This window comes from Talpa europaea (genome assembly GCF_964194135.1).
Source record: "Talpa europaea genome assembly, chromosome: 7".
Classification (NCBI taxonomy): Eukaryota; Metazoa; Chordata; class Mammalia; order Eulipotyphla; family Talpidae; genus Talpa; species Talpa europaea.
This window is the reverse complement of record NC_140074.1, coordinates 52812525-52828644: the sequence shown is the minus strand read 5'-3', so window position 1 is coordinate 52828644 and position 16120 is coordinate 52812525. Positions and strand designations below refer to the sequence as shown.

The following is a 16120-nucleotide window of genomic DNA, read 5'->3' as shown; positions in this document are numbered from 1 at the left end:
TGCAGAGAGGGGGAGGTGAGAGGATTCACAAGAGACAGAATAGGGAATAGAACAGGCAGATTGACTGAAATACACTGCCTGGGGGAGCAGCGGGCGAGACAGGAGAGGTCTGCTGCGCCATGTGGGTTGCTCCCTGGCCGGTTGGAAATCGAACTTGTGCTGCAGAGGCTTCGGATTGCTTCACAGTGCGGTGCTTAACCCCTTGCACCACCAGGTAGGCCCTGTCTTTAACTTTAAACAATTATTAATAAATAAAATAAAAACTCCAGTTCCTCAGTTGTACTAACTGCATTTCAATTGTACACTAACCATCAGCCAGTGGCTACCATATTGATCAGTGCAGACATAGAACATTTTTATAACAGAAAGTCCTGCTGGATGGTGCTACTCTAGGCTGTGAGCCCTTGGATGGTACTCCGGATCACTAGGTCAAGGTAAATTGAATTGTGTGGGTGGGGGGAGAGAATAAGAACATGCCCGATACACACCAACATGTCGTGGTTGAAAAGACACATCAGCCAAGCATCCAAATGGGCAAGCATGGAGCCACATTTGAATCTCTTAATGGAGAACTTCTCCCAGGTATTCTGAGTTCACTAGGACTCATCTGGGTTCAGACAAGGCTGGGGAAGCCGACTAGGGCAGGCACCAGGACATTTGTGAAATTCCACTAGTGCATCTGGCAAGGATCCTGAAAGTGCTGGGAAGAACTCAGGCCTGTCCTCAGAGGACTCAGCTCAGCCCTGGGCCTGGCCAGCTTGGCCCAGCAACAATACAGAGACCATCTGAGGCCCAGGAAGGAACTAGCAGCTCCCTTACCCACCCAATTTATCAAGAAGTCTGGCCTCTGCTAGAGGTCACCTGTGGGAACTCTCAGCTAGTGCTCAGGATGGGCCAGTCTCAGAAAACACTGGGCTCACCTGAGTGCAGGGGCTGTGGGTGCTGCTTTGCAATGCAGCACTTCATGCCACTCAGTCCAGCCTCAGGTGTCCTGATGCAAATAGCCCCCATGCAACCTCCCTATCTCCCTGGGATGTGCAGGACAGACAGGAACTGTCTCCGTCTTAGAGGTGAATAAATGAATGGGAACTGGACCATGCTCCCTGCACTTAATTAATGACACGACCAAGGCCTGACCTTGACCTGGGAGTGGAAGGACTTTAGATTATCGTATTCTCAAATGAGTGTCCCAAATCCCTGGGATACATGCAGATGTGTCTGGATGTTTGCCAGAGGGTACAGGATTCCATAAGAAAATCACAGCCAATCTTCCTGGACTAAAACCATGACTTTTTACTTTAAGGAGTAAAACAGAAAGTGCACATACATCTTAAAATGAACCTCGAGACTTGAAAGCAGCTTCAGATTTGCTTCTTCCAGGGACTCTGAGTGTTGAAGGCATCTATCATTTCTTGGATGAGAAGAGACTATGGAGACAGCATTAGGACTAAAACTCTGGTCACTGAATTATTTTTCAAATACTTTCTACTTAATGATGACTGTGCAGCAGGCAGTGTCATAACATGTTTCATATCCTGACTCGTTTTCTCACTACAAACCTATGGAATATGTACTATTATTATACCTTTCATCTTGAAGAGCAGAGGTATTACAAAATTTCCCCCAAGTCACAGTCTGAAGAACGAGGTTTGCATCTGACTCCTCTGGGAGAGCTCAGAAGACAGAAGCAGAGCCAGTGAGAGGAGCTATGGGCAGAGGGGCAGGGCTGAGCAAGGCAGGAGTGAGCGCTTGCCAGCAGCAGTGTCTGTGCACAGAAGGAACTCTCTGGTAAGGTGTTGGGCTGTCCCCGCAGGTGAGTGAGGAGGTCACGTCTCCACTGGGTCTCCTAGATGTCATCACCAATGGGGAAATCTCAGGCGCTATGACCTTTAAGGCTTCTAGGGGTGGCACCCTATGCACCTAAGAATAACTTGCTTGGATGGCATTAAAAAGGTCAGGGGGGGGTGACCTGGACAGTGGGTGAAGGCCATTAGGATCCCTCTGGAGAGAGAGCAAAGAGCCGGTCATGCCAGGACTGGCAGCTGCAGAGCCAGTGGAGGGAGGTAGGGAAAGAACTCTAGCCCCCTTTCAGATTTGCTTAGAAATCAAATAAATTATTTGTGAAAATGTAATCTCATCATTAAAAATTGAAATACTAAAGCATATTGAGTAGAATGAGTCTCACTTTACACCATTCATCCCAGAGAATTAACCCAGGTACTGATTAGGGAACCAACGCAATGAATTCCCGCACAACCCCTTCAGGAGAGCATGAGTACCTTCCCATTTCACAGATGGGAAAACTCAGACTAAGGTACACTCAGTGACCCCACCCCCCCAGTTAGCTGGAAAGAACATGTTAGAGTTGGGGCTTTGCTGGAAATTCATCCCTTGTTTGATTTCAAGAGTAAGAGATTTAAAAACAGTCTGTGACATGTCTAGAAAGTTCCTGGCTTTTCAGAACAGAGTGCAGCCTCCAGTGGGAACTGGACTCATGATATGAGATGGCTTTTGTTACAAATCCTTATTCTGGGTCATTTGATCCATGTAGGAGAGGGAGTTTCTCTATGTTACTTTCTGTTCTCTCATTTCTATTGACTTAATCTCATTTTCCCCTGAGAAGTGAAGCCAGTACAAGAAATTAATTTTGAGAAAGAGACAGTGACACATGCCTGTCCTCTTATGAGGGCTGAATATCTCCAGGCCAAATTAGTTCCACACTCAATAAGACTACAGTCACAAAAAGTATGTGTAGGATAAGAACTGCTGCTGAGAAGCTAAATGTATAGGAATGCAACAGACTGGTTAGAAAGTCTTCTCTTGGTTTTCAAGAGTCTGTTCGCTTTTGATCCAAAACCCCAAAGTCATACTCAGTCTCACTTAAAATAAAGTTAGCCAGGGCCTCCCTGGTGGCGCAGGAGTTGAGCGCTGGGCTGCGAACCTGCCCGCAGCCTCTGCAGTACCGATTCCATCCCCGGCCACTGGGTAAGAGTCCCACATGGCGCGCAGACCTCTCCTGCTGCCCGCTGCTCCCCTCAGCAGTGTATTTCGTTGGTCTGCCTGTTCTGCTCTCCTCTCTGGCTCCGGTGAATTCTCTCATCCTCCCGCGCTTCTGACTGTACCCAGTGCTTGTATAAATAAATAATAAATTAAAAAAAAATAAACTGCCTTCTGGGTTCCAATCTTCACTGTGATAATCTAATAAACTCTTTAAAAAAAATAAAGTTAGCCAGCTGCCATGATGTGTAATCTAAAATTAAGGGACAGTTGCCATGTGTGACAACCTTCACACCAGCCTTCCTATTCTGGCATAGCTTTTGTTTTATTGTTAAACTAATTCCACTAGGAATATAATCTGATCTGGAAAGATAAGAACGCATATCTACCTCATTTAGCTTCTCTTAAAATATAAATTACATCCTCACCATCAAATATTGGAATGAAAAGTGGGAAATCTGGCCAATAGCCTCTACACCTTACACATATCCTTATTTGGAGAGAGGGGACATGTTTTCAGACTTTGTTCTGAGGGGCAGGAAGATTACTCTGAGCAATCAGCATCTTGGGGAGGGCCCTCTGGAGGCAGCTCTGCTGGGAATGAGGGGAGGGCAGAGAATCACTGCATGGGATGGAACCATGAAGGGCACAGGATCACCTAATAGGATGATCACCTAAATAGGATCACCTTATAGGGTTGAGGCCTACAAATACTCCAGTGCCTGTTCCCTGGGGTCTGAGAGGGTCTCTTGGGTCCATCCATAAATGCAGCCTGTCTGGACACCTCAGTTCTAACACTGCTCTGACACTAACTTGGTCCAGGACCTCAGGCATGGTCTATCCCTTCTCAGAACTTCAGCTTCTCACCTGTAGAGGGTGGACAAGCCTGGACATTTTCTCAGTGCTCCTAACCCTAGGTCAGGGACCCTTCCCACCCTCTCTTCCATCTCAGGGAAACTTCAGAACATTACTTGGAGATAATGAGAGGCTGGCTGAGTAACCATGCAGCTTCAGTGGCCTGGTTCCTGAATTTGTGCCCCGAACCAGCCTGTGAGACTCTGTGTCATCTAATTAGAACTCCTCAAGTCTTGTTTTTTGGCCATATAAGGAGAAAGGAAGACAGAGACTCACTGACACAGGTTACAGGCACAAGGGCTGAAGAGAAAGCACCGGCCTCGACTTCTGATGACGTCAGTGACTAACCAAAAATGAGGAATAAATCAAATGCCATTCACCACCTCCTCGCAGTCAGACCCTCCAGAGCCCAGGGCTGGGGACACCCGAGGAAAGGCGGCAGACTGTGCCCAGCCCTCTTGGAACACATAGTGGGAGGCTCATAGAGCTTTGTCCCAGGCCTGGCAGGCAGAGTCCCCTCTCTGAGGCCAGTCTCAGCCTCTCCTCCCCTTCTCCAACAGGCCCCAATCCAATCTCCTGACTCCAGGCATACAAGGGAACTTTCCACAGGTCCACCTCATCTGAGCTATCACAGCCCCGTGCTGGTTCTGGGCCCTGAGGCCTGCTCCCACCATCAGTCCTCTCCCCTCCAGCTGGGAAGCATCTTCTCAGAGCACAACTCTGGTGTCAATGACAGCCCAGAGCCTACTTCCCCTCAGCCTACCCATTCAGAACCCTCTGGAACCCCAACTCCCTTTCTGGTTTGCCTCCAAGTTCAGTATAATTCCACAGCTTTCCCTTTTCTTTCTCAGCACCTGAGATGCCATGGCCTCACATCAACCCCTGAGAAACAGTCTACCCTAAAGGTTTATCTCAAACTTCACATCTTCCAAAAAGCCCTCCCAGATGCATGCTCCTGACTGAGATTACTCCTTCCAATGGCAAGGCCCACTGTCTATGGCTTGCTGGAGCAGCTGGTTCCATAGTCATTTTACTTGTCTGAATTCCCATCCGATGTGGAATTCTTGAGGGGCAGAGCTGGGGTCTCCTTCACATGCAGAGCCTGGTCCAGCCCTGTGGTGCAACCTACACTCACCAAACATTGGGATGAACCAAAAAAGAGGTTTCCAGGATGGGGTGGGGGGGCAGGTGGTAACTAGTCCTCTAGTCTTGTACCAAGGGAAAGGGACAGATGAGAAAAGCCAAGCTAGGTCCACACAAAACTAGGGCAGGGTTCAAAAGCCCGTTCAGACACAGTTCATGGACTCTGCAGTCACACAGCCCTAGTCTAAACCTTGTCTCTGTTACTTTCTGTGTGACCTTGGGTAGACTACACAGCCTCTCTGGGCCTCAGTTTTCTCATCTACAATGTGGGGGTTGGTTGTGATACCCTCTTACAGAATCTTTGCGAGCATTAAATGAGATAATAGACATATGGTATCTGTCCAGTAAATTAACTATTAGAATAATGGGTGAATAACTAGACCACCATTGTAGCAGTAAATATAAAAGGTAGCAACTTTGTAGTTTACATCTGTCATCAAGTTAGAAGTAGAGAGTCTTACCAGCCCCATTTTACAAGTGAGGAACCTGAGGCTCAGGAAAATGAGCATTCTCACAGCAGGTGTTCAATGAGGGTGCTGGTTGGCACAGCACTGAGGAGGGAGGTGGGCAGCCTGTTACCAGCTGCCACCACAAAGACCCAAAGCCAGTATTCTAGATCATCTTTGGCCAACACTCTGCCCTCGGAATCAGGTTTCAGCTGAAGTTAGGTAGGCCACTACTCCCTCCACGCAGAACTTAAAGTCACATGAGTAGCCATTCCCGGGCATTGGCCCAGGGCTGCTGTTCTGCCGCTGCATGCCTTTGCTCCACCTGCTCTGCCCCTCCTGGCTCCAATAAAGCAGGGTCAGCAGTGACAAAAAGGGCAGGAGTGTGGGACTGGGAAGGGTGATCCAGCAGCACATCTCATGGAAGAGGTGCAAGGAGTCCAGAGCAGCAAATTCACTAACAGAGCCACTGCTGGATTATGTGGCCTCTTTACACATATTAGAAAAAAGGGCCCTTTGGGGGTGAACAAAGGCCCATATCAAGAGATGGAGAGTAGAATGTGGGTTGGAGATTGCCCCCTGCTACCTCATTGTGCCGTGAACAACATGTACAACCATCCAGAGGAGCTCTGCTTACCAAGCACCACTGCAGGACTAAGTCCTAAACCAGAAAATGGAGTATAGAGATGATTCAGATACAGCACCAGCCTCTCAGAAGTTCCTAGGGAGGCTGAGGTGCTGAGAGAATGCAGGGAGGGTACACATGATTCTCTTGAAGGAAGCTAAGAGGTGCTATGGCAGGTTGATGGGAGAAGGCAGTGGCATGCTGGCACTTAAAAAAAAAAAAAAACAGTTGAATCTGTAGTGTTTGCCAATTTCCATAGTGTAAATACTTTCACTAGGGGTGACTTCAAGGCACCAATATGCCATCACTGTGCTGTGCTGATGTGTACCATCAGCTCTGGCATGCAGGTTCAAGCTGGCTCTGGAATACTAGGAAAGGCTTCAGGAATTACATAACTGTTATGATTCATTAAGCTATGCACTTTTCTGTATGTTTATCATATTTTATAATAAAAAATATATAAACTACAGATAATATCATTTGGGGATAACAGCTATTTACAGTTTTGTTATATTTCCTTCCAATCTTCTGTCTATGCATATATTTATACAACCATTCAGCAAAAAAAAAAAAATCATGTAACATGAATTTTACAACCTAGATTCTCTATATTTAATGAAGCAAGCATGTTAACAGTGGAAACAACATGATGTAATTAGGGAGCCAGAAAGACTTGGGTTCAAATCTTGTTTCCTTAAGTGTGAACTTGGTAGCCTTGAAAAAGTTACTTGTCTTTAGCCTCTCTGAGTTGCTTCTCTTCTGCAAACTGATAATTCCTACATTCTGAAGGACTATTGAGAAGATCAGAAATGATGTGTAAAAGATGCACAGCACAGAGTCTGCCCATGGTAGACTCTCAACACATGTGACATATGTTATTTTCCAAACAGGATACTGCTATTAGCATCATCATAGAAGGTCAGAGTGGGAAGAGTAGCTCTGAAGATAAATGACTGAACCATTGAATTTATAGAGAAATGATAATCCCATAAGGATAAAGAAAAACTAGAATTTACCCAGAGAATAATCTCAATGTTAAGTGGGGAGTGGGTTGGGGGGTGATTAAAGAAAATGGGGGTTATTTAGCTTATGATTTATAAGTTTTGTGGACTTAACATGTTTTACATGCAGCAAAAAACAGAATGAAGCCCAAGAAACAGAACTTATACCTGTAAGTAGCTGATTTCTACAGGATATAAGGAAGGATGTTCTCACTAAGAACAGGAGGGGTAATCTTGTTAAGGAGTAAGATTCCTGTCATTAGGGAGACACAGGAAGACACTGGAAGAACATTGAGTGGGAATGATGAGGAAACAGGTGTTGACTGGACAATTGGGTTTCCTTAAAGTTGGGCTCCGTAGATTTTATAACCAGCATCTTCTGCTCAAAGTGGCATGCAGTAAAGAGCAGAACGGTATGTCCTTTCATGAAGGACATGAAGAGGCACCCTGCCCACCTTACCTGGTTATCAATTTTCAGTTCCACTAGAGAAGTGTTGTGTGGAAGGGCCTCTACCAGGCGCAGGATCCCTGCTCCAGAAATGAAATTGGATTCCACATTCAACGTCTTCAACGCCTTGTTTACCTTGAGCATCTCGGCAAGGGCCTTGGAACAGGAGGTAAGTGAGAGTGAGGGTACCATGAGTCACCTGAGCAAGGCTGGAGCACTCTTGGGTAGAACCTCAAATACCGAGGGAGCCATGGCGAGAGCCCCTTGTACACTTGTGCTGCTTGATCTGGACTCGACAAGACCATCTGGACCCGACAAGACCATCTCTGCAGCTTCCTTCACTGAGAAAAACTCTCATCTCTCCAACCCCATAACCTACCATGACTCCATGACAGGAGAATTCTGAGCTCCCTAGCCTGGGTCCAAAGCCTCTGTGATGTGGTCGGCCTCATTCTTGCTGTTTCCCGTAAATGGGTGACTCTCAGTTGTCTGTGCACGCCAGAGCCTTCCCACAGTGTCCTTTGCTCAAACTGTCTTTGCTCATACTGTCTCTGCCACCTGAAATACTTTTTCCTTTCTGCCTCACACATCCAAACACTGCCTGTCCTTCAAAGTCATTCTCAATGTCCCTTTCTTTAAGGGCCTTTGCTGACATCTCCAGCTAGCTGTGCCCTGCCCTCTTGAGCCTCACAGGATGCATCCAAAACCTCCCTCATGGGATTTGCATTCCTCTGTTGGGGTTGTTTTTATACTGGTGCTGTCTCAGCCATCAGACCACATTCTCTTGGTACACTGAAAAGGCCCTTATTCATCTTATGATGCCCACAGTGTCTACATGGTATCCAGTACTTAGTAGGTGCTCAGTCACTGTTCACTGAGTGACTTGTCTATTTCCCCATTGGAATTCCTGGGAATCGTCATTCTCTTCTCTGGAGCAGCAGAGAGCAGAAAGGGAAGCCTGGGGAAGTGGGAAGCCACCTGCTGGGCAAGTGACCAGGGCAAATGAGAGGAGAGGAGCTAGGTGCCCTTGCACATTTCAGAGGAATTCAGCCAGGGGGTGTAGATGACAATCAGAGTCTCTGAAAGAAATAAGGTAATTAGCAGTTGGTGGAAATGAAGTGTCATGGAGAAAAGGAGACACCAGCAGCAGATAGGCTGCATGATCTTTGGGCATTGGTTGTATGAAATGACAACTGAGCCAGGAATATCTTACATACCATCCCTGCATGCTGAAACCCTATGCAAGGCCTAGCTCTGGGAAGCATTCCTTGTTGAAACCACCAAGACCTCCTCAGCTCCTTCCACTTCAGTGTACTCCCCCCACTCCCCAGATGGCATGTCAGCATTCCCTGTAACCCTGTGTAGGTGGGATCCTTCTAAGCAGAGGGATTCAGTCTATTCAGCCTATGTTCTCTACATATTTCCTCAAGAAAGTCTGGCCTGAGCTTGATAATCAAGATATTGAACAGGCAGTAGGAAAGTGCACTGGCCAATCTGAGTGGACAATGGGTGGCAGAGTAGGTCCTGGAGGCCTTGTCATGCCAGGTGTCAACTCCTTGTTTGCTGGATCACAGTGGAGGAGTGGCAGAGGCCCAGGAGAAGAGCTGGGGCAGGCAATGGGGACACTCACAGAACTCTGGAAGCCTTATTTACCAATCAATCCAGAAGCATTGCAGTATTCAACAATGGTTACACTGGTGTGAGTGGCTGAGATCAGCTTGGCCTGGCACAGAGTCAGTGCCCCATAAATGTCCATGGGGCAGAGGTGAATGCCAGCATGGATATGTTTATTTCTGACCCAAGACATAGTAGTGGATAGGGCAAGCAGCTTTGCTGCTGTGGCGCCATTGGTAAACTCAGTATCGACTGGAGACCTTGTAAGGTCAGAGGTCACCTATCCAGAAGTTTCCCACTGGCAGCAATGAGAGACTAGGAGCTAGTTCTATCATTTAAAAAACATTGAATAAAATTATTCTATTTTAAAAATCAGAAAAATAAATTGCTGCTAAATAGACCTTAGATCAAGGAAAGTTATCAAGAATAAAGAAGAAAATTATGTAAGGATAAAGGGGTCAATTCCCCAAGAATTGGAAAATATCTTTAGTGTGTATGTGCCTAACACTAGAGTGTCAGACTATGTAAGGTAAAAGCTAATACAACTTCAAGGAGAAATGGATGAATCCACTAACAGAAACAGACAGATCAAGTAGGACAAAATTCATTAAAAACATAATTAAACAATGCCATCAATCAACTAGATATATTGACAGCTATAGAGTTCACCCAAGAACACAAAATATGCATACATTCTTCTCAAGTTTACATGGAACATTCACCAAAAGAGACCATATTCTGGGCCATAAAAACACTTGAACAAATTTAAAAGGATGGAAATCATACCCTGTCTACTCCTAGATCACAATGGAATTAAACTAGAAATCACAAACAGAAAAATAATTGGAAAAGCCCAGTACACGGAGATTAAACAGCATAGTTCTACATAACACATAAGTCAAGGAAGAAATCTTGAGAGAAGTTAAAAAGCATTTTAAACTAAATGAAAATGAAAATAAAACTTCTCGAAATGTGTGTGATGCAGTGAAAGGAGTTGTTAAGGGTAAATTCATAATACTGAATGCATACATTAGCAAAAAACCTAAAAATCAATAGCTTAAATTTCCATCTTAGGAAACTAGAACACAACTGAATTAAACCAAAGCAAACAGAAGAAAAGAAATAGAGGTGGAGTAGACATTAAAAAAAAAAAAAAAAGTACACTGAAAACAGGAAACCAAGAGAAACTCCATGAGTCAAAAGCTGGTTTTTTGAAAAGATCAATAAAATTGATAAACCTTTCTAAAAGCAACAAAAGCTAGGCCACAAATTGTTAATATTGAAAATGAAAAAGGGGACATTACTACAGAACCCGTGGAAGTTAATAGGGTAATAGAGCAATATGAACAGCTTTGTGCCCATAAATTTGATGACCTAGATGAAATGGACCAATTATTTGAAAGATGCAATTTGCTAAAGCTCACATGAGAAGAAACAGATCATCTGAAAAGGCTAGCATTTAAAGTCAGCTATATCTCTCACTTGCTATGCTCTCTGCACCACAGGTTTGGAGGTTAACTAGGGTCAGATACAGATGAGGCTGGGTAATAGCTGAGCTGTCCATGTCCTGTCCTGGCTCCGAGCCCAGCACCTTTCGCCCTATCACATTGGTTCTTCATCAGTTCTGTGGCCAGTTCTAAGGCCACAGCATGAACCCATACCCTCAATGTAGCAGGAAGGTACATACATATGCCACGGGGTCATTGCTCCGTGTCCCCACGATGCTGAACTTCTTAACATGTGTGTTGTCTTTCAGGGCTTCTGCATATGCCTTGAGGGTGGGAATGGGGATATTCTGCAGAGAAAAAGGCAGACAGTGACCAGCAGCCCCTGCCAGGTGCAGGCTGGGCAGACAGATGCCTCCAGGGCTTGCATCCTGTTTCCAGGCAAGCCTCTGACAAAAAAAAAAAAAAAATTGAATGAGGAAAGTATTTCCCTCATTTACCCCAAGGGGCTGAGATTTGGGGAGATCTTTCTGGTAAACAAATTGAGAAAATACCACATAATACCCACAGCTGCTTGTGAGACAGGAGGAGGAAAAAAACCAAGGCAGAGGATGAAGAGACTTGTGCCTAGAGCTTGGTGTGGGAGAGGACAGGGTCTGGGCCTCCACTCGGGATATTGGCAATGTTCTGACTTGCTCTGAGGTGCTGGGAAGTGTCCCTCTCTCTGGACCAGTTTCTGGGAAACTGAGGTTGGGGAGGTTGCACTAGATGATCGCTAATAAACTCCTGTCCCAGAGGGTCTCTGCACATTGGAGGCCCTGGGAACTTTTACAAAATGCTCATGCTTGGTCTGTGCCAGACCAATAAAATCAGAATCTCTGGGGGCTAGGGGTGGGCCTGAGCCTCAGCATATACTTTTCAATCTCCTCAGGTAGAGACCACTGGCCTAGTCTACTTGCCTCATGTGCAGAGGGCCCAGCCCTTGCCTGAGGCCCCACGGTGAAGGCCCAGAGTAGCAGCCAGGTCCCACAACTACGTTGCCCAAGCCAGCATGCTCCACAAGGCACACAGCTCAGAACTGTGCCAGTGTTTCCCACTGGGCACTAGGTAGACACTGGAGGCACCCAAGACAGAACCTGGCTGTGTTTTTACAGCTCTCTCATTTCAGAGTGTCATGTTAGCTCCCCATGGGAGCAGAGCATGGGGAGGGCAGGTGGGGGAGAACACTGTAGGCACAGGTTTCCAATCTGATTGTGCTTTGGGGCTGGCAGTCACTGAAAAGAAAGATAAGAGGAAAGGAAAGAGGAGCTGGAGAGTGAGGGCCCAGCTTCTTGTCTTACCCTCACACCCTCCCAGAACTAATCTGCTGGCCTCCGGGGCTGAGCAGGTGGACAGGCAGCTGGGCCTACTTCTGCATTCCTCCTGCTGCCTGTCCAGGGCTCCTGTGCCCTTGGTCATAGGGGACTGTCCAGAAAGATCTGGACGACTTACAATACGTCTTGGGACACTGGGCCTGTTGTTAGGGCCACTGCTGAATGCTGCTGAACATGCGCACGACACAGAAGCTGTGTGCAGGGACAAGCTGCTCTGGGGCTTGGATGACCCCATGAGCCTGTGGACACTGGACTTTTGCAGCTTTGGGGTCCCATGCAGCCATGCGTGTTCATCTCACGAGTTTCTCTCTGGGGAAACACTCATGGTTTGAATGACATGTTGGGTTTCCAGCCTGGAAGCCCAGACTGGCCCTCGTGAGCATCTGGGAGCGGTGTCAGTTCTCTGAAAGGAACAGGACATGGGATGCGTGCGTTTACACTGTCCAGCCCTCTCCAAGGTTTGTCCCTGTTTCTGATCCAGAAGCATCAAGAGCCCAAACAGGACCTTATTCTCTTTGCACAGCCAGGCCTGGGATGTTTGCCTCTGGGTGACACGGGTATGGCTTTCAGGTGCCTCACGGGGAACCTGAAATAAGAGGGACTTTACCCGGATGTTGTTGAGGTTAACCTCTTCAAGTTTCGGGTCGTTGCTCTTTATCCGCTCCAGCGTTTCCTCTACGTCTGTTGAATTTGGTTCTTCATCAGGCACAGGCTTGTACTGTGTGGGTTTGATGACACCTGGAGTGACCAACAAGAGGGAGTGGCTCACAGAAGTGAGGTGGCGGGCGAACACTTTGCTGAATACAAGGACACTGGGAGGAAGAGGGGGCTGGGGTTTGGCCACTGAAGCCTGCACAAACTGGCGCTACAGGAGAGGCGAAGCATTGGGAGAAGCCCTGCAAGGCTGGGGGCAGGGGCTTGGCTCCGGTGGGGACCTGACTTTGAGGCCATCCTGAAAGGGCTGGGAGAATGACTACATTCTCTGAACTTTGGTGTCCACATCTGTGCAGTGTGAACAGTCATTTTACCTGTGTTCAGTGGGTTTTTGTGAGGATAAAATGAAGCCTGGATGGGAAAGAGAAGTGTGAGCTCTCCAGAAGGAGGGATATTTGTTCTTTGGGCACCCCATTTCTCTTCGGGGCCGATCCAGCAGCTTGGAACAGTGCAGTGAAGCAACGAAGACAATGCAGTATGGCACATGGAAGACATGGGGACCCAGGGGACAGAAGCAGCACCTGGAACACACCCATATGGATTCATGGAAACTCATGACTCCAGCAGTGAAGGAGGAACTGTGCAGAGAATGGTGTTGGGACGATAGACAGCTTTTTAAAAATGAAAGCTTGACCTCATCTCACACTGCACACAAACAAACTCCAGGTGGACTAAGTAGTCGAACACCCTGTGAAGCGGATACTGTTATGGAGAACACACCCGACGCTTTCTCACCGTTAGCTAATAACGCCTTGTGAATGCATGACCTACGGCGAAGGTCCTGGAGTTTTACCTGCTGGTGTTAGCTGGATGTAGAGACTAAATGTTGGATGTTCCTCTCCCAAAGAAATAAAGAAATTAAATATAAGAAGTAGACCTCAAAAACTTCCAGAAGACAATAGAAGAGGATATTTAGATACTACTGTGACAGAGAAGGTCTTTGAAAACAAGACACCAGCCTCGGGAGAGTGAAAGGGGCAGGTGGGTGGATTTGGCTGCGTGACCACGCAAGGCCTGTGCACTGAGCCAGGCAGCACTGTGGGCAGAGGAAGGAGAGGTGTGAGGACGCCCTGATGTGGAGGGGTGCTGCTGGGGGCAGGGAGGCATGCGGAGCCGGAAGTCCAGACATGTACTCACTGTTGAGGCCCTCCTTGTTCACGATGGAGCTGCTGCCCAGCGCCTGGTAGTACTGCTGGTTGCTCATGAGCGTGTGCATGCCCAGGATAGCTGCGGGGACAGGGAGGTTAGAGATATCTGTGACATGTATGCTTCCCCTACTGGGCTGTGGGCTTCCAGAGGTCAGGGAAAAATATTGTTTCTCTTTCTTCTTTTTTTTTTTTTTATATAGTTAAAGAACAGGTTTATTAGGGAAAAGGACAGGAGAATAAAGGACACTTGTATAGCTACAAGTGGGCGGGAAGAACTGCCCAGAAGGAACAAGTTTCCTGAGAGAAGCCTGCATGGTTGCAGGCGGGAGGCCTTGAGGAGAGCGGCCTCCACTGAGGGAGGTCAGTGAAGAGAAGTCCCAGCATGTACAGGTCACGGGCAGGCAGGAGGCTGCTGCCCTGCAGAGGGAGCGAGTTGGTGAAAAGAATCACCTGCATAGGCACAGGTGGGCAGATGGAGTGCTGCGTATTTCTCTTTCTTCTAACTCTTGCAGAATATGGTGATATTTACTGATTTCCACCCACCCCCAGCCATTTCATTGAGTATGTGTTCTAGTTAGAGACACATGAGAAACCTGAGTGAAGAGTCAGAGACCCAAGTTCTAGTCCTGACTCTGCCCTTGATGCTGTGTGACCTTGGGCAAGTCCTTTCCCCTCTCCGGGCTTCAGTTCTTTTTTTTCTTTTTTCTTTTTTAAGATTTATTTATTTATTTATACAAGCACTGGGTACAGTCAGAAGTGCAGGAGGGTGAGAGAATTCACCAGAGCCAGAGCGGGGAACAGAACAGGCAGACTGACGAAGTACACTGCTGAGGGGAGCAGTGGGCAGCAGGAGAGGTCTGCACACCATGTGGGACCCTCACCCGGTGGCCGGGGATCGAACAGGCACTGCAGAGGCTGCGGGCAGCTTTGCAACCCAGTGCTCAACCGCTGTGCCACAGGGGAGGCCCAGGGCTTCAGTTCTTGTCCAAAAAGAGGAGCGATAAAACCAGTGGTTCTTGATCATAGCTGTACAGATGAAGCACCCAGGAGCTTTACGGCAGTATCAGGGCTCTACGCTGGACCAACTGTTCCGGATCTCTGGAGATATATTTTTAATCTCCTGGAGGATTTTGATGCTCAGTGGACCTGAGAACCACAGGACGAGACAAACTCAAAGCCCTTCTGTTTCTTACATTCTGAGAGTCTTCTCTGCTAAATTTAGACTTGCTTGCTCATCACTAAGGAGAACTGATAAGGAGAGAGGCAACTGCATTTTTTCAAGCTCTCTGGGCTCTACTTTCAGCTGTGCCTATGTGGGCAGCAGGAGCCAAGGCCTGAGTCAGCAGCAGGCGCATCGGGTCACTCCACGTCACCTTCCGGGGCTGGCTTTTCCAGCCCCCACAGAGGAGCCGTGGTTCTGGGCTGCTGTTGGGATCCCAGGTTTGGAAACACAGTTCAGAAAGGTTGCTGAGAATCATAGGAAAGATGTCACCTCATATGGCTGCATGGTATGAGAGCACATAGAGAGACAGAAAATGGAAAATGCATTTTATGCTCAGATGACAGCTCCCCATGATGGTCCAGAAGTAGGAAGCCTACAAGTAGGTGCCAGGGGACAGAGGAAGGGGATCTGGACCCCAGTCTGGGCCTTGGCACTAGATTTCTGAGTTATTCTTTCTAGGTCACTTCCCCTTTTTGGGTCTCAGTTTTCTCACTTGTAAAGCGAAATAGGTTTGAACATGGATCTCTTTTCCTCACATCGGACTTCACAGTCACACAATGATTTCTCATTTTTTCATCCTGCTTGGTTTTTACGAAAAGTATCTAAGGGCAGGTGCTGACGACCTCTCACTTTTTCAGGAGACTCAAAAGAGAAATGGTTTGTCAATGACCCTTCAGAGAAGACTCTCCTGGCTTCTAAGTTAGTATTCCCACCCACTCCTCCAAAGATGGCAGTTCTAAAGTTCCTAAACTTCCCCTTGACTTTGGAAGTTTAAGGACAGATAACGGATATATACCACCTGAGATATATACATATTTCAATAGTAGATGTAATAAGAAATGAAACCATTTTTTAGTTCAAAGGTATTAGGATTTTAAGTAGGAAGGAAGGACAGAGGAAAGGAGAGGGAGGAAGGGGGGAGAGGAAGGAGGGAAATTGGGAAAAAAGAAAGGGGGGAAGGAAGGGGGAGGGGCCAAGCTAAAAGTTCGCTGATGCACGATGGAATATTACTCAGCAATCAAAAAAGATAAACTCATGCCATTTGCAGCAACATGGATGGCGCTGGAAGGGATCATGCTCAGCGAAATA

The 16120-nt window shown here is 47.1% G+C and overlaps 1 protein-coding gene across 2 annotated transcripts in view; it reads right to left on the bottom strand.

Annotated features, from left to right (window-relative positions):
- The window catches only part of TMOD1 (tropomodulin 1), a gene marked incomplete at both ends in the record, with an annotated part of 56192 nt that overhangs the window by 8426 nt on the left and 31646 nt on the right, over positions 1–16120 (bottom strand). The window contains 4 exons of one of the 2 annotated variants that reach the window (XM_084238155.1): positions 7528–7671; positions 10817–10924; positions 12555–12685; positions 13799–13888. In XM_084238155.1, the coding sequence (XP_084094281.1) occupies positions 7528–7671; positions 10817–10924; positions 12555–12685; positions 13799–13888 (473 nt within the window). The remainder of the gene's footprint in view (positions 1–7527; positions 7672–10816; positions 10925–12554; positions 12686–13798; positions 13889–16120) is intronic. The other variant, XM_084238156.1, reaches the window with a different exon arrangement.